Raw genomic sequence first — 21,758 nt, forward strand, 5'->3', positions numbered from 1 at the left:
TCAGGAAACAAGAATGCTTTATTGGGTCCCTTGCATGCGTCCAGCCCATCCACCCTCTCACTGTCCCCTGACAGGCCCCAGAAGATGGTCTCGCTCCTTGCCATGAGAAATACATGTGTGAGGCGCTCCTGGCTTTCCTCTCTAGTCTGGAAGGCTGGTTGGAAGAGATGCTGTGAAAACGAGCTTCCTGATCTCAGCAGCAGAGATAGATACAAGGAACAAAGTAGATGAGTCATCAAAATGGTCATGGGCATGGAAGCCAGACCCCTGGCTGTGGCTAATCGATCACCGGGTCCCAGGAATGAAAAAGACCAGACAGTCCCTAAGATATCACCTCGTTGTTACCGTAACCAAAGACTTCTGGTTGGGCAGACAGGTCTGTCTCAAGCTGCCAAGGTCACGTCAAAACCTCCTACTAATTTCCAGACCTTCAATGGAGAGCAAGTCAAACATCTTGGAAGGGAAACCTTACTTTGACACTTAGATATACATTGCGAACCTTCTTTGGCCTTCCCCAAAGGGATCTGTGTCCATTTATCTGGGAACTAGGCAAGAAAAGGGAAAATACCCAAACGTGGGGAGAGGGGTTCTGTAAGACACTGACTTCAAGCCATGGCCATTTTCTGGGGACAACAGAAAAGTATGCGACCTGTCAACCAATGGGGATGATTACTAAACCAAATTTGCACCAGAGTAAACACACTGGAACCTCAAAGGCAACCAAGGATTATTTTGAGTGAAGAGCTGAAATGGATATGTTTTTGAAATAGGCATCGCTCCCACACTGGCGCTCTGATGTGTGGGGTGAGAGCAACAGAATAGGACAGGACAAGCACAAGCCATTGGAATCTCCCTCTCTACCAAAACGGTAAATCGAAAGCAGGACCACATTCCTAGGGGCAATGTAGAAATTAGTGTAGCTATCAAAACCTTGAGGGGGAAGTCATAGCAATGCCTACCACAGGTCAGCTGGGCCAGTGCAAAACACCAAGAGGTCTCCGGATTGCCTCAAGTTTTAAAAAGTGACGTCTCCAATGGCAGGTGCTGTTCCAGAGACGGTCTTCCTGCTAAAGCAAGTTCATCCAGCACTTGGTATGAATCCTTTGATCTAGTGAATTCATGTTTTTCTTCTACTTTGATGAACAAAGAACGTCAGAAACGATTCATCTTCACTTGGCCTGGGGTATATTGCTCTGCTGTCCTGGCTTAAAGGTACAGAACATCTCAGCCGTCCAGCTCTGTGGCTCAGCCGGCTCACAGGGACGCTGCCCTCACCGCCACCACATTCCCTCACACTGATGGCATCACGCTGATAGAGCCTGGAGGTCAGCAGTGTCCCTACGTGCCTTGAGAAGACATATGTGAGTCAGAGGTGGGAGACAAATCACGTGAAAAAAAAAAAGGTCTTGATAAAGTTCCTGGGGGTGAAGGGGTCTGATTAGGTCAGAATATTTTCCCCCATAGTGTAGAACAAGTGACTGCGTTTCGAATCCCTTACCACGAAGACCCAATTCCAGGCAAAAATGCCATGTTAGGGCATCTTGCTCCAACCCACGTGCTCACTGACCCAGAAGGCCACCAGCTTTGGGGTGGGCCCCGAGCAGGTTCTCCGGTGGGGAGAGCCTTTAGTACAAATGGTTCTCCTACCAGGCCACGTGACAGGACAAATGTCGTGCCTGAGGTATCTGTCCGTCTGGGGTGTATTGGGGAACCATGTGGGGCCTGTGGCCCAGCACAGCATAATGATGCTTCTGGCGAGTCCTAACAAGCATGGCAGGGGAACCCAGGGTTCAGAACCAAGTGTTGCTCTGGCCAATAGGTAACTCTTATCCTTTTGAGACAGGGTCCTCCGGCTGGCCACCAGGCTCTGGGGCAGCCTAAATGCTCAGCTACAGCATAGCAAGTGGCCTCACGAACCGGGTTATCCGAAGCACCCAGCCATAGTGAGCCATGTCCAGAAGCACTCCATCATTAAGGGGATGCTCTGAAGGCACAAGTGTGGCCGCGTGTGTGAGTGCCTCACTCATCCTTCCACGATGCCCCCTCCCGCCCTGCTCCTCAGCCCCCCCCCCCCGGTCTATACCTATCACCTCAAGGGGGCAGGGTTTGTCTTGACCACTATGGGTCCTTCATATCCGGCTTTGCATTGACTTTCCTTCTCCAACATGCCTCTCCCACCGTCATCACCCATGGAATTCTCGAATGCTGTAAACGTCACTGTGGTATCCCCACACAGTGCATTCAACCCAAGGATGCACTTTACAGCAAAAGTAAAGTAATGGGTTGATGCCTGCGGCACTCCCTCATCTTGTCGGGGTCCCCACAGTCCAGAAGCAGTCAGCTTCATGATATGGTGAGATAGTTTGCCGAAAACTCAGTGATGGCCCGGGTTGAGACACGATACCTTGAAAGGTTGGGCCAGACCCGCAGGATGTCGCATAGGCTCTGAACTGGCAACCGAGTCATGGTATTAGGTCGCTCTCACAGGCTGGGAAGCGGGGTGGAGATGTGCTGTCACCACATCTCATTACTCTTCACATACCTGAGCTTTGGGATGAGGCTTTAGTCTCCAAGGAGACACATTCTCAAAATGTCATAATAATAAGCTGAAATAGAAGCTAAGGCACCTGATCGTTTCAGGCTCCTTAAACCTCTGAGAACACATAACAAGAGGTCGTGGGAGTCGTAAGATGGTTAATGTTATCGAGGGAAAATATTGTCGCTACATAAAAGGAGGCGGGAGCACAGGTGGATGTGGGGTGAGTCCTAGGGTGCCCCCCCTACTGCCAGGTCCTATGGTAAATAAACGCCCACCACGCAGGCAGGACCACCGAGGAGCTGGACTTCTGAAGTTTTGGGTCACGCCGACGGGCAAAGCATCCCTCGTCATGAACACTAGTTCTCATGACCTATTCTGGAAATGGACTGCAGCCTTTACCCATGCTTCCTTTCTTGCTGGGTCCAAGGACTTGGGTTGAATACAGTTACTTTCACCACTTAATCCACAGGTCGCAGAATTTCAAAATGGAATTATATAAAAGAGAGAAGAGTGTCACTAGTGACGCTGGACTTGGGACAATGGTAGCCCTGGTCACTACCCCTTGGACTTAGTCATCGGATGTGACCTTGAATGGTCTCCCCAAGCAGAGAGGAACTTGTTCTTGGTTGTATGTGAGAGAGTCGTGATACATCGGGTGGGGAAGAACAGTGTGTGTGTGTGTATGTGTGTGTGTGTGTGTGTGTGTGTGTGTGTGTGTGTCTTTGTTGCTGCCACCAAGCCTTTCCTACCGTTCCATTCTCCACCATCCTTCTGGTAAGTATCCCTATGCTTTGGGAAACTGCTGCTGCCCTGCTCCATGATGCCCTGAGCTCTAGGACAGGAATCTGAATCTTGTGTGAAGGGAATCCCATTGGAACCAATGGGTGGTTGGTAAATAGGGTAGCTCTGAAGCTACTCCTCAAAGCCAATCATCAGCTATTCCTTTGGTTCTTGGAGCTGCCCCAACACCTTTCCCACAAACCCCTTCTCCTTGCTTAAGTTGGTCAGAGTCCATTTCTGTGGTGCAAAATCCAAGAAACCTAAAGCAAAGAGGCTCCTTTGATACCCCCTCATGTATCTTTGCCTCCAACAGCGGTCAACTCAGGGTCTGGCACAAAGCAGGTGCTCAGTGTACGTCTGTTGAATGAATGGATGAATGAGTAATATTCCAACTCTCAGTTCACCAAGGCGGTCTGGATATGCAGACTGGGAGGGTTGGGGGCACACTGGGAGAAGAGGAAAAGGTGGGGAGAGTCACCTGAGCACAAGACGAGGTAGAGAGGTCAGAAATGTCAAAATGGAGGGGCACAAATGACAGGCAAGAAAAGGCCTGGGTGGTGGCATGGGGTTGTTTGAGAACAAGAAGTCTCTGCACCTGGGGAAGCAGGAAACGGTCAGCGAGCGGCTGAGAGGCGGATGCTGGTTGTGCCCTGAGCTGGCCTTGTTGCCGTGGAGAGAGCCAGACACAATGGGCATCTCCCCAAGGCCTCCAGCTCTGTTCTTCCTTCCTGGGTTCCTTCCTTTGTGTTCCTCTTCCAAAGGAAGGAACAATTCCAAAGGCCTCAGTCCCCAGGACCCTGTTCAGGGACACAGCCATCAGCCTCGTCGTGCAAGAAGCACAGACTGTCTAGCCGTGGCCACAAAAGGCTGAGACTGAACGTCAATCCAGGAGCCAAAACCTGGGTTCATCATTCCAGAGGGCCCAGGGGCTGCAGGATCCCCTCAGAGCACCTGCCTGGGGAGAGGGGACCCTGACTCCGTATACCCACAACCACACCAGATAAGGGCAAGCGGGGTACACAGTTGCTGCCTTTATTGCATTCCAAGGGGAGCAGACTAGCACCAGACCCATCCCGCCCCAGGCCTCAAGGAGGGGCCCTCGGGAAGGACCCAGGGTGCTGGGCCGAGCACAGCAGTTCCTCGGGGGCCCCTATGTGAAGCCCAGAGCTGGAGCCCCAGGATCGAGAGCTAATGGCTGGGGGCACACGTCCTGGTTCCCAGGCACAGAGACTCCCCTCCACCCCAGCACGCGGGTGGGCTTCACCCTTCCTACAACTCCCAAGGGCGTTCCCCCCACCCCACCCCCCGGAGAAGAGCCTAGCCCTCCGGCCCCGGTCTAGAGGGGATGTGAAATTCACTGTGACTGCGTCTCCTTTCCGTATGGAGCACAAGGTCCCTCCAAGTCAACACCTTCCCTCTGGCCACAGCCGATGACACAACCCTCATGCCACTTCTCGCCTCACAGGCGAGGGGTCTGGGAGAGGCTGGGGAGGAATCTGGCTGGTGGAGCCCCTGGGCATGGGGACGCGCAGGGAGGCAGCGGAGGCAGGACGGGCGGGCTGTGACAGGGCTCAAAGCTGGGGATGGAGATCGGGGTGCGGGAGCAGAGGACTCAGGGGAGTGAGTGTCTGCGTGCTGGGAGAAGGAAGGGCATGAACACACGTCACCAAAGACCACGGCACAGGAACACGACAGGCTCTGGAAGGGCACTGAGCCCCACGTGGGCTCAGTGACCGGTTAGTTGTAGGACGAGCTGGGAAGAATGAAGCCACGTAGCTGGAAAGAGAGTCACCAGGCCAGACACGGCTGGGGCAGTCTGGAGCCCCGAGGACAGACCGGGCCAAGCAAAGGAGAAGGGTAAAGGTTGGCCTGCGTGCCCCCAGGGTACAACATTCACCGCAGGGTCGGGCGGGGCGGGGGGGGGGGGGGGGGCTGGGTGCGGAGCTCATGCAGAGGACTCGGGAGCCTCCGGCAGTGGCCAGTGTAAACTTCAAGAAGGGCCTGGGCCGCCAGACACTTGGGGCTGCGGTCTGGGAGCCCCGGGTGACGCTGGCACCAGGAGAGGCCACTGGGTGCCACGCACAAAAGCCGTCTGCTGAGGAGCGGATCGAGGAGAGGCTGCCCAGAGAGGCCCCCGAGTGGTGCCTCCCCGGTGCATCTTCCCTGGTTAGTTCCGTATTGGGCAAGTCTCCATCAGTTCAAGCTGCTTCCTTGTTGGTCTGCTGCTGGGCGGAGGCCCCGAGCCTCCCGTGGGGGGCTACCGCATGCCCTGGGCCTTGAGGCCGCCGTCTTGGATGGGAGGCTGTCCCAGTAACTGGGCGGTGAGTGCCTCTGAGGCCTGAGGGGTGGTCTTGGAGCTTGGAGTATTCTTCCGGGTGCCCTGGGGACTGGGGGGGCCTTTCCTCTGGGGCTGAGGACTCAGCTGGGCGCCCTTCCTGCCAGTAGATGGACTCTTGGAGCCTTTGGCCTTGGCTTGAGGGTGGGCGGCCTCGGGGCCCTTGAGGGGTTTTAGCCCCAGCATCTCACAGAAGGTGTTGCACTGGTGGGAAGAGGCAAACTGGTCCAGCAGGGCCGGGAAGCAGCTCTCCTTGAGGCCTTGGTATCTGCAGCCAAACAGGAAGAGCTGAGTGGGAGCTCCCCCCAGAGTGAGAGCCCTTGGGGGGCCTACTCTGGGGTGGCCAGGGCCAGGGTCACGCCCTACCCTTTCAGTGGGGCTGGGAGTCCAGCCGGGCACTACCTCACGGGGCGGCATCCCAAACCTCAATTTTAAACTGAGGCCTCCTTACGCCGCGGCACAGGAACTCATCACATCCACGCTAATCGGTGTGCGGATGACCTACCTTTTCAGTATTAAGTAGAGCAGACTCCACATCACCACTTTCCTCCCAGGGCCCTGCTCATCTGCTCCCCCATGAGCTTTCTCAAGCGAGAAGAAAGAGGAGCCCAGGGCTGCAGGTGAGCCTGTGTGCGGGCGTCAATACTGCTGGTCCAGGGGCGCTTGGGGGGCTCAGTCGGTTAAAGTATCCGACTTCAGCTCAGGTCATGAGCCCCACATCGGGCTCTGTGCTGACAGCTCAGGGCCTGGAGCTTGCTTCTGTCTCCCTTCTCTCTGCCCCTCCCCCACTCATGCTCTATCTCTCTCTCTCTCTCAAAAATAAAATAAACATTAAAAATAAGTTAAAAAAATAAATTTAAAAAATGCTTCTGGTCCAGACCTGGGGTCAGGGGCACGGGGGTGGGGGACGGTCAGCAGTCCCTGGGACATTACTATACGTCCACCAGGGCAGCTAGGACCATTCGGCCACAGGCCCAGTACCTCAGGGATGGAGAAACAGAAGACCTTTGGCAATTTCACACCCCGAGAAGATTCTCAGAGGGCCTCCTGTCCCCGAGAACCACTCACCCTCGTAGTTTGGTAGCAATCTGCACATCAGTCATCTTCCAATCAACCCCTGGAAAGAGAGAGAGCTGGGAGTTGAGCAGCCCGGGCCAGTTCCAGGGCCCCCACCTCTCCAAGATGGGTATCATCGGGCAGGAACTTGCCAGGGTTCAGGGTACACCATCACCTCTGGCCTGTATCACGGGTGGTGTGGGCAACTCTGTGTTGTTAGTGGCAATAATATCCCATTCTCACGGGTGAGGAGATAGGCTCAGAGGTAAGGGACCGAAGCAAGGTCACATTCATTCATTCATTTGATAACTGAGCACTGACCATGGGCCGTGGCCACTGAGTCAAAGTAAAAGTTCAGTTTTTCTTACTCCTAGATCCCAAACTCTTCCAGCTGTTCAATCCTGCCTCTGTTGGATCACACTAGGCCACAAACTGGGCTGGCCTCTGGCTTTGAGCTAACCTTTGCTCCTTCCTCTTACCAGATTGGCCTATCTGGGCAAGAGGGAGGAGGCGGAACATGAAAGTCAGTCAGGCTGGACCAGCAGAAAAGTAACACTGGATGAGACTGGCTTCCACGTACTCACACAGACAGCAGGCAAGCATCCACACAGGACTAGAGGAAGGCAGTGTTGGGAGAACAGACACGGAGGAACGGTCCCCACCCTGGCCAGTCCACCCAGCATCCCAGCGTCCAACGTTAGAGTAGGAACCTCTCCCCACTTTCCAACTGTCTGGTCACACCCTTGCGGGAACCCGCCTGCCACTAGCAGGGCTCAGTGCTGCATGTGACAGAGGGACACACGCGTGGGCCTGAGAGGCGGGCACACCCGGACTGATTTCAGCCCCATCCCTTCCAAGCTGCGAGAACTACCTCCAACCCTCAGCTGTAAGAGTGGGGCAATGCTGCCCACCTCGCCGGGGTATTGAGAGCATCATGGGGTGTGCAGGGCTCTGATTTAGTGTCTGAAACACAGAGGTCATACAGGAGGCGCTAATCTGTCTGTCCTTTCTCTCTCAGGGCCATCACCTTGCACTCTGCCCCACACTAGCCATGATCCCTTACGTTGGCACAGAATTTCAGTTTGCAGAAGGTGCCCATGGACACCGCCTCACTCAGGCCTCGCAGCCAGTCTGGGAGGCAAGGAGGATACTGTCACCCCTTGCGGGGGAAAGGGTGGTGAAACTCGGGGAGATCAAGGGGCCCACTCTGTCTGTGCTTTGGCTTTCCCTTGGGTTTACAGAGACCAGCAGAAAAGCCATGAGATGTAGACTGAAGCCTAATTTCTCCGACCCCCAGCTCTTCCTACTACATTGCATGATCATCTCGTACTAGAAACTGGTATACTTATCACAGCTTCCTGAGGACAGTAACGATTCCCCATTCGCCTTTTTAGCTTCCCGATGTTGGGTAGATGTTGGATGGATGGAAGGAAGGATGGATGGAGTCAACAAACAGAATGAGTGACAATAGCTTAATGTGCTACCAGTCCCCCCCCCAATATACAGAATTATATATACAATATTTGCAGTGCAGTTCAATCCTAACGAAAGGCACACTTGAGCCGGTTTTCTGTCTCCGGCCCTTGGTTTTCTCACTAATACACACTGGGGACTAGATGAGATCATGTGTGATATTCCCAGCATCCCTCTCCTCCCACTGCAGAGAAAATCTCTTTTCCTCCCCCCTGCCTGGTTCTGGTTAGAGAGTAAGTAGGCCTGGGAAGGACTGATCAGGAAAAGGAGGAGGATTTGTGCTTTGCTGGCCTTTGTTGGAGGGAGAAGTCTGAGTAATGGGAGAGATAGAAATAAAAGGAAGCCAGAGAGACTAAGTTGGTTCATGTAATACAGAGCTAACAAAGTAGAGGAGGAAGAGGAGGAGGAGGAAAGGAAAGAGAAAGGAGGAGGATAGGATGAGGGGAGGAGGGAGAGGGAAAGGAAGAGGAAGAGAGGAAAGGAAAGAGGAGGGGGAGGAGGATGGGAAGAGGAGGAGGGGAAGGAGGAGGAAGAGAGAAGAGGAAGAAAGGAGAGGAAGGAGGAGTAGGGGGAGGAGGAGGAGGGGAGGAAGAGGAAGAGAGGAGAGGAAGGAAGAGGGGAGGAGGAAGAAGAGAGTGGGGTAGGAGGATAAGGGAGAGAAAGAGAGGAGAGGAAGAGGAGGGGAGGGAAGGAGGAGGGGGAGGAAGAGGAAAAGAGGAGGAGGAAGAGAGGAGGTGAGGGGGAGAGGGGGAAGGGTAAGAGGAAGGGAGGAAAGGATGGTGGAGGGGGAAGAAAAGGAAGAGGAAGGAAGGAGAAGTAGGGAGGAGGGGGAAGAGGAAGGGAGAGGAAGGAGGGCAGGGAGGAGGAGGAGGAGGAAGGAGGGGAAGAAAGAGGAAGGGAAGAGAGGAAGGAGGGGGGAAGGAAGAGGAAGAGATGAGAGGGAAGAGGCGGGGGAGGAGAGGGGAAGGGGAGGAGGGGAAGGCAGGAGAGGAGGGAGAAGGGGCAGTAAGCTAGTGAGCGAGGATGGAGGGGAGAGTTTGGGAAGTAGGAAGAGGGGGAACGTCCAGAGCAAAGCTGGAGGGAAAGGAGGACGGGAGATTCTGAAAAGGTGGTTGTGGCGTTTTAAGTAGCCCCCACATAACGTTCTTTGAAATCCATTCCTTTTTCATTTTAACGGGAGCCTGGAGCCTGCTCCTTTATGCCCCTGCCGTTACAGAGCAGGCTGCGGGAGGCCCGGCGGGTGTCAGGGCCGCCCACAACACGGCGGGCGCCTGCCGCGTCTACTCCACGAGGTCGCGGTGAAAAAAGCAAAGGCGAAGAAATAGGAGAGCGCATGCGCCGGCCCCGCCCCCCCGCCGCCCCCATGCACCCGCGCAGGCGCACCCACCACGCTCTCGTACCTGCCAGATCCGTGACGAGGAAGCTGCCGTTCGTCCACAGGTAGAGCCAGTGCTGGAAGGTCTGGCATTTCTGCCTGACCTCAGAGCTGCTAGGTGCCTCCGGAGCCGCGGCCGGAGCCGCGGCGCAGCCCCATTCCCGCGAGCAGTAGGGCTGCAGGGGCTTGCCCAGATCCTCCTCCAGGGTGGCATACGGGATATTGTTTGCGGGCCGGTAGATGAGATACAGTGGGAGGATCCTAAACATAGTTCCGCTGTGCTGTGAGCAGGAAGTATGGCCCGAGAGACTCCTCCCTCCATCTCAGCTATCTTTACCCTTGGATCGCAAAGGAGGGCCCTTCTGAGAAGGGAATTCTCAGCCCTGACGCCAAAGGACAGAAAGAGAGCGGAGCTCCGCCGAGTTCAGGAAGGGAAATGGGGGCCGTTGGCTTCAGAGTCCTGTCCGTTCTCCGAGGTCAGTGGGGTTAGAACCCAACGGTGCCATGGCCCCGGGAGGACGGGCTTGGGTGAGGGACCAAGACCAGTATGTGTCAAACGGAAAGGATCACCTCCAGAGAGGATTCGGCCAGACTGCTCAGCGCCAACCAGACCCCGGTATTCGAGTCAAGAGTTCAGGCCTCAACGTGGAAACGATGACCATTTCTAGCTGACTCCTACGAGGCCCTGCACTGACGCTGTCTGCCCACCCAACAGTCCTGGCCAGGGTGCCTGGAAGTCTGGCCTACCCTCTCCCCTTCAGAGAGTCCCAGAATCTGCTGTGTGGAATTCTGCAACCCAGCCAACGCTGAGCCAAGGGGTGGGGAGTTCCGCAGAAGAGCAGAGGCTTTTCTAAAGTGGGCAGTTAATCTGGAGGTGTTTATTTCTAGACTTCGTGGGACCATTGACCAGAGCGTGGGGTTAGCTGGGGGCCCATTTGCACAAGCCCCCCCCCCCACCCCCCAGGGGCTGTGAAGTCACTGTTCTGGGCCGAAGCTCCAGTCAACGGGTCTGAGACTGCATGACCCCCTCTCTGTGCACTTACTCGGGCACCTCCCCAAAGCCGGGTGCTGCCTGGGCTTCGGCCGCAAAGATCTTACAGTACTCCCGACTCATGTTCTGGATCTTGCATCCCTGTGGATTGAGGAGAACCAAATCTGGTCAGCAAGGAAGCTCTCCTGTTCTCCATCATGTCCGGCTCTAAGCGGGAGGGCCGCCCACCAGAGGACTGCAGGGAGGATTCCAGGCCTGGGGAGTGGGGGTGGTTCATGCCTCCCCTGCTCCCTACCCTGCAGCTCATTGTTCTCATTTGCAAAACAAGAGGCCTCAGGCTTGTTTTCAAAGTGGTTTCCAAACTGCGTTTCCTGGAGCCCCAGCCAAAGGTGGCAGGGCCCCGTAGGCCGCGCTTTGGGGAGTGAGGGAGACCTAGACTGTCCACCCCGCCCAGTCACTCTCCTTTCACCTCACACACAGGCTCCCATGCAAGATATGTGTGAGGGTAACAGGAAAGGTTTCTGCTCCAAAAATATGGTTTGAAAACAATGGCCCCAAAGACAGAGCCTGGGCTAAGTCTCAGGCTCTCCTCAAGACCCATCCCAGGAGCCTCGTGAGGTTGACGCTGAGATGGTCTGTGCCCCACACTGGGCCTCCCAATAGGACCTGAGCCGGGAGGGGGAGGAGGGGAAAGAGCGGAAGGAGGGAAGGGGGATGGGGCGCAGTACCTGGATGGTGACGTCGTAGTTTCTGCCCAGGAGAGAAGTCTCGCTGCTGGGCCCAAACACAAGCAGGCTGGACACCTTGATGATGCACGTGCGGCCTGACTCGAAGATGGGCTCCAGCCCATAGATGACCTTGGCCTGGGAGGCCTTCCGAAGGCCATACCCGTGTCCACCCCCTCGTAGCTCCTCGCTCACCAGGCGCCCAAAGAGTTTGTCCCCCCAGCAGCCCGAGTCGGCCAGACCCTTCGCAAACACCATGGGGGTCATCTCAATCTCCTCTCCAACTGAAGGGGAACAGGAAACGTGGAAAACTGGAAGTTCCTGCCCAACTGAGGTTGCCCTCTTCTGCAGGGCAGGAAGAGGCCAGAACCATCTCCTGCCCACCACGCTGGCGCGCCCACTCTCCGTGCATTCCTGCTCTTGGGGTGTATGCACACCATGGGTCCCAAACCGGACCATGAACCCCCGAGGGCAGGACTGTGTCTGACACAACCCCCATTGTGTAACAGTGTGTGAGTGTACCCACACATCACAAGGACTCTGTCAGTGTCTGGAGGGGAGGGGGGTTCCGTGGACATCACAATTGGTATGCGATACCAGAATTCCTTTATTTTGGAATTAGGTATTTTGCTCAAATGAAGAAATGTCTCCATCTCAAGCAACATGTTTGACTGGAACAGAAAGTCTGCAGGACCAATCCAGCCCTGGCACTCAAACTGTGATCCCTAAAAACCATTTCCCTCTAAAAGGAACCAGAGCTCCCTAAAGAAACAGTTGATTCCAGGTCTGTGGCAGGAAGTATACTCGGCGGACCTGACCTACCTTGTCGGACCAGAGAGCAAAGAAGCTACAAAAATGACCGGAGGCCAACCTCCAAGAAGGACACAGGAGCCAACCTCCCAAAGGGGCTTCCATTGGCCCAAATCAGACAATCTTACCAACTGAACACAATGGTTTGTACAATGTGGTGAACGTACCAAATATGTTTTAAAAATATTCATAGTTGTAGTTTAAGAAATACTCATTCCTCCCTCAAAAAACCCCTCGATCTCACTGGTGACCTTTGGGGGATGCTAGGACACCGTCTCAGGGCAACCAAATAACAGAAGAAATCAACTGATGAATGAAGAAGTGACAGAATTAAGATAGTCTAGCTGTAAATCCTAATGAAATAATGGATTTAGGTAATAATTGGTAATTGCAAAAACCCCTAGGTAACAAGTATCGGGTACAGTTCTTAAACTCTTCCAAAGGACAGATCAGGCAGAAACAACTGAATGAAGGCAGGAATCAATCTTAATGTTACTAAAGTATGACAAGCTTTCTGTGCCTCCAGAGAGGATGCGAAAGGAAAGACACGGCACGTCTGTGAAGTGTTCTTACCCCCTCCCCCCAAAAGTGCACCTGAATCTGACCAAGCTCTTGCTCTAATTACAAGTTGTTGTTTTTTTCTTAATGTTTATTTTTGAGAGAGAGACAGAGTATGAGTGGGGGAGGGGCAAAGGGAGGAAGACACAGAATCTGAAGCAGGCTCTGGGCTCTGAGCTGTTAGCACAGAGCCCGATGCGGGGCTCGAACCCACAGACCAAGAGATCGTGACCTGAGCCAAAGTCGGGACGCTTAACCGACTGAGCCATCCAGGCGTCCTGATCTAATTATAAGTTTAAGGAAAGCACATGAGTAGAAGAATGTGTGAAATGGTGTTAAATCAACAAAATCTAGAGCGTAAGCAACTCTACACATCAAGCAACTTCAACAAATAAATGGCAAAAAAAGGGGAACGATGAAGAAGAACAGTCATACATTAGAGACTTAACATAGATCAGCCCAAAGTGGTGAGTGGTTCCTAATCCAAGTAAACCAACACCTGGGAGACAACTGGGGAAACGCAATCGGATGTTTGAGGACATTAAAGGACTACTACGAAGCTTTTAGGTGTGGGGTTATATTTGGTACCGGATAAACTTGACAACTGAACAGAGGCACTAGTTCAGTCACTGGCTGATCAGATGAGTGAATGAATGAATGAATGAATGAGTGCACTCGTTAGCAGTGAAGCTCTAAACATCTACCATCAGCTGCCTTCGCAGTCCTGACCCTTAGTGCGTCTCGGACGGAAGCCTCACAGACTCTTACCCTCATGTTTGGGGAAATGCCTTATAACTTGGGGACATCACAATCACCAGAGAGCCTACTGAAAATGCAGTTTTCCCGGGTCCTTCCCCAGACGTTACGATTAAGAGTATCTGCGGCAGGGCCCAAGAAACTGCATTGTTAGCAGCCGTGCCGTGTGCATCTGATGCAGGAACCCACAGAGCACCGTGAGAAGCTCTGGGAAGGGAGCAAGCAGGGTAAAGTGTGTCCTAGCGGCCAGTCCTGCCCTTGATCAAGGGCTCCGACGTGGGCCAAGGGCACAAGGCTGGATTAATTTCCTGTGCAAGGGCCTCTTAGCCACTCCTCCTCCCCACCCCATCTTCCCCAACCCCCCCTCCCGAGCCCTATCCTAAACTAGGAGGCAAAGGGCAGCTGGTGTGGAGGTAAACTTGGCATTTGGAATGGATCCCGTGTGCTTAAAAGAAGGCCCTCCCTGTGGACCGCAGGGGTAGGGGTGAAGGCCCGCCCGCTCCTCCCCTGGGGTGGGGGGGGGCACCATACCTTCGCCTTCTTCTCTGGAGACGAATCCTGACAACACTATGGAGAAAAAGAAGAGGAAGCAGCCACCCTTAGGCTGGCTGCCTGCACCGTCTCTACAGAGATGCCCGTCGCCCTCCCGCAGGGGACGCACCGGGCCAGGAGCCCGGGAGGGGCGCGCTCACCCTCGGGGCTGAGGCAGAAGTCCGTAGAGGCCGAGCCGTGCTCATTGTGGATGGTGCATCGGTACACGCCGCAGTCCACGGGGGACGCCTGCACGATGGCCAAGGCTGCCGGGCCCTCGTCCCCTGCACTGCAGGGAGGGAGACCCTCCCCGTGAGGACCATGGCCACGCGCAGCCCAGGGCCAGACTGTGGTCCCCGGGACCCTCCCACCCTGCCCTCAGACGCTGCCGGGGACCCCGGCACCGAGAGCTTGGGCAGGCGGCCGGACGTGCCGCGGTTAAGAGCTGGGCCTGGGTCACACAGGTCTGGTCCGCAGTCCTGATCCTCGCTAGCTGTGTGACTATGGGCAAGTGACTTAATACTTCTGAGCCTCAATTTTCTCCTCTCTGCTAAGGAAATACTAGAACTGCCCCCCCCCCCCACTGAGTTACTGTGAGCAGAAGATGGGGGGCACAGACCCAAAGTGTGAGGACGATGCCCCACTCTGTTAGCGTCATAACCAGGGAGTCGGTCAGTGGAGGCACTACCCGCTGGCTCACCTCCTGCCCACCTCGCCCACTGGGCGCTGATCCTTGGCCCAAGTCAAGACGGAGTCACTCAGGATGTTGAAAAACTGACACCAGAGCTTCAGGCTGCCGGAGGCATCAGGAAACTGCTCTACCCGAATCTTCCGGATCACCTGTGGGGCTGAGAGCAGGGGCCCAGTTGAGAGAGGCAAGCCACTTCCCCTCGGTCTTGTGCCCTCGCTGGCCCTACGCCAGCTTCCCTGGTTGTTCCTGGTGGGACAGGTGAGGGAAAACAGGACTCAGGCTTCCACACAAACACACTGCTTCCTGGTCCCCAGCTGCGTCCCTCCCCTCCTCCCCCCCCCCCCCGCCCCCGTATTGCTCTGACTCCGAATCACACAGCCGAGCTGGAAAGTTCCCACTTCTGTGCTCCTCCCCCAGGCCTGGGGGAGCCTCAGAGCAGAGGACACACACAGCTGTTAGGGGAGGACCCCGCCCTCGTGGGGAGCACAGCATAATGTGCATTCTTTTTTTTTTTTTTATTTTTTTTTCAACGTTTATTTATTTTTTGGGACAGAGAGAGACAGAGCATGAACGGGGGAGGGGCAGAGAGAGAGGGAGACACAGAATCAGAAACAGGCTCCAGGCTCTGAGCCATCAGCCCAGAGCCCGACGCGGGGCTCGAACTCCCGGACTGCGAGATCGTGACCTGGCTGAAGTCGGACGCTTAACCGACTGTGCCACCCAGGCACCCCATCATAATGTGCATTCTTGAATCACTGCGTCATATACCTGAAACTCATGTATCGGCGTGTGTCAACTAAATTTACAAAAGAAAATTTTTTTAAGTTTATTTATTTTGAGAGAGACAGCGTGAGCTGTAGTGGGGAGGGGCAAGAGAAAGAATTCCAAGCAGGCTCCACAGTGTCAGCGTGCAGCCCGATGTGGGGCTTGAACCCACGAACTGGGAGACGGCAACCTGAGCCGAAACCACGAGTCGGACACTGAACCAACCGGGCCACCCAGGCGCCCCAGGTGTCAACTAAAATTTTAAAAAATGAAAAAACAGAAAACAAAATCCATGAGAGATTAAACAGATGAATGGAAAGCAGAAACAGAGAACCCAGATTACCAGAATCGGCAATTGTCATACCAGAATCATGTCTGTACAGAGCCATCAGATGGTAAACGTATTGTGGAGGACGCTATGGCAACTGTCTGTCTGAGAGGTGAAAAGGGAGAATTCACTGGAGGGACACTAGCTGGGAAAGCCCACTCAAGAAGAAACAGATTTTACATGAATGGCCTTAATATCTCTTAGAGGAACTGAGTTCACAAAAAACAGCAAAGAAACAAAACAAAACACAAAGTTTTTTTCTCAAAAGGCTCTTGTGGCATTAAAAAAAGAGAGAGGGGGGCACCTGGGTGGCTCAGATGGCCCAGCGTCCAACTCCTGATTTCAGCTCAGGTCACGATCTCACGGTTCATGAGTTCGAGCTCCGAGTTGGGCTCCATGCTGACAGCATGGAGCCTGCTTGGGATTCCCTCTCTCCCTCTCTCTCTCTGCCCCTCCCCCACTTGTGCTCTCTCTCTTAAAATAAATAAACTTTCTTAAAAAGAGAGAGAGAAGAACTTCAGTGTGGGCTCTAGGCCCCCCTCTGAGTCCCAGCCCCTCCTGTTCAGGACTCATGTGACAATTCACAGAGGGGACGGTGGGGATGTTGGCGCTCCACCTAGAGCACCGTGGGAGGACCCGATTTCTTCTATCCCACTTCCCTCTCGATGGTCCACAGCTGGTGCTATTCCCAATCCTGAGGGGCAGAGCCAGGACAAGAACGAGGCCTCTAGGACTCCACGACGGTGGGGTCATTACAGGAGAACGCCCTCAGTAACCCCTCTCGGGCTCGTGTCCCCCCCCTTGCAGGGCGCTCTCCCCGCATCACCCTCCTGGGAGGCCGGCCCCCACCCTCCCCACTGCTCACCTTTTAGCAGCTCTTTGGCTTTCCTGGCTTTGGCCGGGGTGTCCTGCTTGCCTTCCTCCGGGGCCAGCTCTGCGTCCAGGCCGCTGGCCTCCTCGGGCCGCGGCACCTCCAGCATGCCTGCCTTCCTGCCCTGGGTAGGGGAGCGTTTCTCCCGCCCAGGAGTCCCCGGGGACCCAGGCGCGAGGCCCTTCCTGAGCCCCCGGGGGGAGACTGTGGGGCTCTCCCTTTCTTCAGGTTTGGCCGCCTCCCCATCTCCTACCGCTCTGACCTTGGGGAGAAATCTCTTCCTCCGGGCCCCCAGAGCTAGTTCCTCAGGTGTGGCTGCAGGGAGACCTGTCAGAGCCTCCCCTGGGGCCTCCTCCTCTCGGAAGGCTTCCTGGGCCCCTCTGTCTGCTGAGAGTGGTCCCTGACCAGAGGCCGTGTGCCCACCTGCCTCCCCCAGCGGCCCCCCCATGCTGCTCTCCTGGGACGTCCCCAGGAGCCCAGGCCCCTCGAGGGAAACCTCTCCCTCGCCCTCACTGGATCCTTCTGAGGCCAGCCCAGGGCCCTCCTCCTCGCCCACCACGATGGCAGGGACGGTGAGGGTGCTGGGCGCAGGGCCCCGGGCTGCGGCCAGGGCCTGGCGGCCGGCCTGCACCTCGCGGTCCAGGAGGCCGGTGAGGCGGCGGGAGGTGCAGGGGCTCAGCAGCAGGGTCTGTGCGCTCTGCACGAGATGGTTGTTCTCCACGCGCTCCAGGATGCGCCTGGACGTCCTGGGGCTCAGACCAGCCACTTCCACATTGGGGACCAGAGTGGGTGAGGGCACCGGAGCCCTGCTGGCAGCCCCCTCCTGGGACTCTGCGCCCCCGCCCCCCGTCTCTGTGCTGGATAGCTTCAGCAGCAGGAGCAAGTAGTTCTTCAGGGAGTCTATGAGGCCAGGGTCGCAGCTGCGGGGTCCTGGGGGCCTCCCCTCCACATCTGGCCCCTGGGCGCAGGCCCCCTCGCTGTCGGCTGCCGCGATTGCTTGTGGGTGACTCTGGGCGGGGGTCCCTGGCCCCAGGTGCAGCGGCGGGGCTGACCTCAGCAAGGCCTGGTCCCCAGAGGGCGGGAAGGCAGTGGCACTTATGTGCTGAGAGGTCGGAGTGCTGGGCCGTGCCTCCTGAGAGCTCTGGGTCAGGCCCGGCCCCGGGAGAGAGGGCAGAGTGGGCGCCTCTGGGCTCCTGCCAGCCGGAGGACAGCCACCCACATCCACTGCCCCCGGCTGCTCCTCCTTGGGGCACGGGATGAGACCATCCTCTGGCTTGCCCTTGACCGGGCCCAACCACTCAGACCCTTGGCATCTCACCCCTCCCCGCTGCTCCAACCCCCCCTGGGGAGGCTGCTGTGCTGGGAGCTTGGGGCCACCTGCTGGGGCACCCGGCACAGCCGTCTCCTCAGATCTGAGCACAAGACCAGGTTCTTCTGGGACAGAGGACCCTTCTGGGGTCTGTTCAAAACACTCAATAATCTGGGGAGACTGCGGACCCTCTGAAGGTGGGCGTTCAGGGGCTCTGGACTGTGGGCTGAGGCTGGTCACGGATCCCTTCTCTGACTGACCTTTTATGGCTGCGGACATGCTCCCCTCTGACCGTGTCCCCTTGTCTTCCTGGATCCTTCTCTCTTCCTGCGTCCTCTCGTCTGCCTGCGTCCTTTCCACCTGCGTTCCTTCCCTTCCCTGTGCCACCACATCCTCCTGGGAACTCCTGGCTGACGCCGTCCTCTCACTGTCTCGTGGCTCAGTGTCCACCTGTGGCTCCCTATCTGCCTGTGTCCTCTGGGTCGTTTGTGTTCTGTCTCCCTGGGTCCTCCTAGCCACCTGCCTCTTCCCGTCCGCCTCTGTATTCTTCTTGCCTCCGGCTTGCTGGTCAGCAGATGTCATCCTCTGATCCGCCCTGGTCTCTGTGTCCATGGGCTCGATGACGCCCTGGCTTCTGGAGGAGACCGTACTGGCACTGTTACTGGCCAGCATGGTAGGAGCCGGGTTTGCCTGGGATTCTGGGACCTGAGCGACACGGACAAAAGCAAGAACTTGGCTACATGTGCCTTAGGATCCCTTTCACCCTGGCCTCCCAGCCTGCTCTGACCTCATCCAGAAGTGCCCTGACGGGAATCCCGCCACCTGCTTCCTCAGGCCTGCTAAGCACACGTGATCAAAGTCCCAAGCCCGCCCACCCCGATCCCTGATGCCAAGAGTCTGGACCAAGGAGTATCCAGAATCCAGGTCTCGCTCTGGCCCTTCCCACCTCTCCCCAAAGAAACCCTGCCTTTCCCAAAAGACCTTGTTCGTGTGTCATCCCACCCCTCACCCCTGCCATTTGGAGGAGGGGATCCTCTCTCCAGGGCTTCTGAGCAATCGATCTGCCCCTCTTTTTTGGCACTAACGGCCAGCGAATAGAATTATGGGAAAAATGGGAGAGAGCCAAAGGGTCTCCCCATAGTGGCCTCAGTGACAGCATCCACCATTAACGCTGAGCGAGTGACATCCAGAGAAGGTGAAAGTAATTATGAATGCCACCTGTGGCGGAAAAGTCAGTGAAATATTGTGCTATTGCCCTGTTGAACACCCACTATTCGCAAAGCACTCTGCTAGGTCCCTACTTATTATATACATATTGCCTCACTCCTCACAATATGAAACTGTTGTGAGCACTATTTCCATTTTAGAGATAAGAATACTAATGGCTGAGGGAGAAAGTGATCGTCCACTGTCAAGAGAGTGAGCAGGACAGGTTAGCTGAGAAGGCGTGTCTAGCTTCAAATCCCACATTCTCTGCTGAGAGATGAGAATGGTGCCCAAACATAATTGAAGGGTTTCTGGTCTAAGCATGGTGACATCAGACAGTAATTTGCCTCTTTTCCTCCTGATTACGATCAAAATCAACAACGTGAACAAGAAAATAAAAGCAAACTTCGTGCTGATTCATAGGGGCACATGTACCCCAATGTCTCTAGCAGCACTTTCAACAATAGCCAAATTATGGAAAGAGCCTAAATGTCCATCAACTGACGAACGGATAAAGAAGATGTGGTTTATATACACGATGGGATACTACTTGGCAATGAGAAAGAATGAAATCCTGCCATTTGCAGCAACGTGGATGGAACTGAAGGATATTATGCTGAGTGACATAAGTCAGGCAGAGAAGGACAGATATCATATGTTTTCACTCATATGTGGAACTTGAGAAACTTAACAGAAGACCATGGGGGAAGGGACGGGGAAAAAAATAGTTTCAAACAGAGAGGGAGGCAAACCATAAGAGACTCTTAAATACAGAGAACAAACGGAGGGTTTATGGGGGGGGCGAGGGAGAGAGGAAAATGGGTCATGGGCATGAAGGAGGGCACTTGTTGGGATGAGCACCGGGTGTTGTATGTAAGCGATGAATCACGAGAATCTACCCCCAAAACCAAGAGCACACTGTATACACAGGGAAAGGAGAGTAGAACACCCCATAGCAGCAATCTCAGACAACGCCAGCAAAAACACGCTGCTGAAGCGGAATCCTGAACATCTCTAAGCTCGGAGAATGGCTTTTGCACATACAGGGACTTAAGGAATATCGTTCCCATGAGCCCCGCTGGAGGAAACTACCGGAGAACACACTGCAAACCAAAAGGTGATTAGGGAAAGAACTGGCGGGGAGCATCAAATACTTATTAACCATAGAACCGAGACGAAAACCGGAGGGGCTTAGAGTAACAGAGCAAAATGTGAGTGCTGTATGCCCAGACCCGGCAGAGATTATATAACGAGTACAAAAATGGAAGGAGGAAGAAGGTGAGTGGATAAGCTCCTTGACTGTATCACCTACACAAACCAGGAGCCAAAGGTTTGCTCAGAGCTGAAAAGCCAGGTGATAGAAATAGAGGATTTTTAACTAAACAGAGATAATCACCACAATAAAATGTGGGGGCTAATACAAGATAGAAAATGACAGGGGGGAAGGGTAATGGAAACACTTTATCATAGCTCATCATAAAAAAATTAAGACACCGGGGAATGCCTGGGTGGCTCAGTCGGTTAAGCGTCCAACTTGGGCTCAGGTCATGATCTTGTGGTCCATGGGTTTGAGCCCCGCATCGGGCTCTGTGCTGACAGCTCGGAGCCTGGAGCCTGCTTCTGAGTCTGTGTCTCCCTCTTTCTCTGCCCCTGCCCTGCTCACGCTGTCTCTCTCTGTCTCTCAAAAATAAATATATGTAAAAAGAAAGAAAGGAAAGAAAGAAAGAAAGAAAGAAAGAAAGAAAGAAAGAAAGAAAGAAAGAAAGAAAGAAAGAAAAAGAAAGAAAGGACCTTCAGTTAGTTCCTGGTGTTCTAGGAATTAGGAACCACTAACATGACATGAAAACTATAAAGAAAACGCCAACTTCTCACACAAGACTGATGAGAACAGAGCTTTCATGTTTTTTAGAACAGATTTTATTTTTTGGTAATCTCTACACCCAACATGGGGCCCGAACTCACAACCCCAAGCCCAAAAATCGCACACTCCACCAGCTGAGCCAGCCAGGTACCCCCAGAGGTTTTGATTAAAGTTATCTTCACTCCCCCATCCCCAAGCCTGATCAGTCCCTGAGTCCCAGTGAACCTACTTCCTCGGTGTCTCAATATCCATCACCTTCTCTGTCTCCACTGCTGACTGCCTAAACCACGCTGCCAACAATTCTGTCTTGCCTAGACACCTGCAAAGCCTCCTGACTGGCTTTCGTGACCCTCGCCTTTGCCTCTGCTCAACACCTACCCTCACTGCAGCCCAAGTGATCTTACCAAAATACAAATCTGATTGTGACACTCCCCTGCTTAAACACCTCTCAAGGGCTTATCATCACTTACAGGATAAAGCCTAAAAGCCCGAGCCTCAAAGAGCAAAAAGTTTAAGAACATTCTGTTGGCCAGGGTATGGGGAAACAGGTGTCAGCACAGCCTCTACGGACAGTGATTTGGCATCATCGAATAAAACTAAAAACGCTTATACTCTTTTAAATTGCTTTTTGATCTTTATTTGTTTTTGAGAGAGAGAGACAGAGAGCGAGTGGGGGAAGACATAGAATCTAAAGCAGGCTCCAGGCTCTGAGGTGTCAGCACAGAGCCTGACATGGGGCTTGAACTCACGAACAGGGAGATCATGACCTGAGCTGAAGTCGGATGCTTAACCGACTGA

At 54.6% G+C, this 21,758-nt stretch overlaps 1 protein-coding gene across 3 annotated transcripts in view; it reads right to left on the bottom strand.

Annotated features, from left to right (window-relative positions):
• ALPK3 (alpha kinase 3) overlaps positions 1–21,758 on the bottom strand; it is a 56,040-nt gene continuing 34,282 nt past the window's right edge. For all 3 annotated transcript variants that reach the window (XM_045058751.1, XM_045058750.1, XM_045058752.1), the window contains 9 exons: positions 16,579–18,598; positions 14,630–14,777; positions 14,091–14,218; positions 13,930–13,965; positions 11,278–11,558; positions 10,602–10,690; positions 9,584–9,819; positions 6,723–6,771; positions 1–5,922 (listed from right to left, as the gene is read on the bottom strand). In XM_045058751.1, coding sequence (XP_044914686.1) covers positions 5,577–5,922; positions 6,723–6,771; positions 9,584–9,819; positions 10,602–10,690; positions 11,278–11,558; positions 13,930–13,965; positions 14,091–14,218; positions 14,630–14,777; positions 16,579–18,598 — 3,333 coding nt within the window. In that variant the 3' untranslated portion in view covers positions 1–5,576. The remainder of the gene's footprint in view (positions 5,923–6,722; positions 6,772–9,583; positions 9,820–10,601; positions 10,691–11,277; positions 11,559–13,929; positions 13,966–14,090; positions 14,219–14,629; positions 14,778–16,578; positions 18,599–21,758) is intronic.

This window comes from Felis catus, chromosome B3, assembly GCF_018350175.1.
Source record: "Felis catus isolate Fca126 chromosome B3, F.catus_Fca126_mat1.0, whole genome shotgun sequence".
NCBI classification, from domain to species: domain Eukaryota; kingdom Metazoa; phylum Chordata; class Mammalia; order Carnivora; family Felidae; genus Felis; species Felis catus.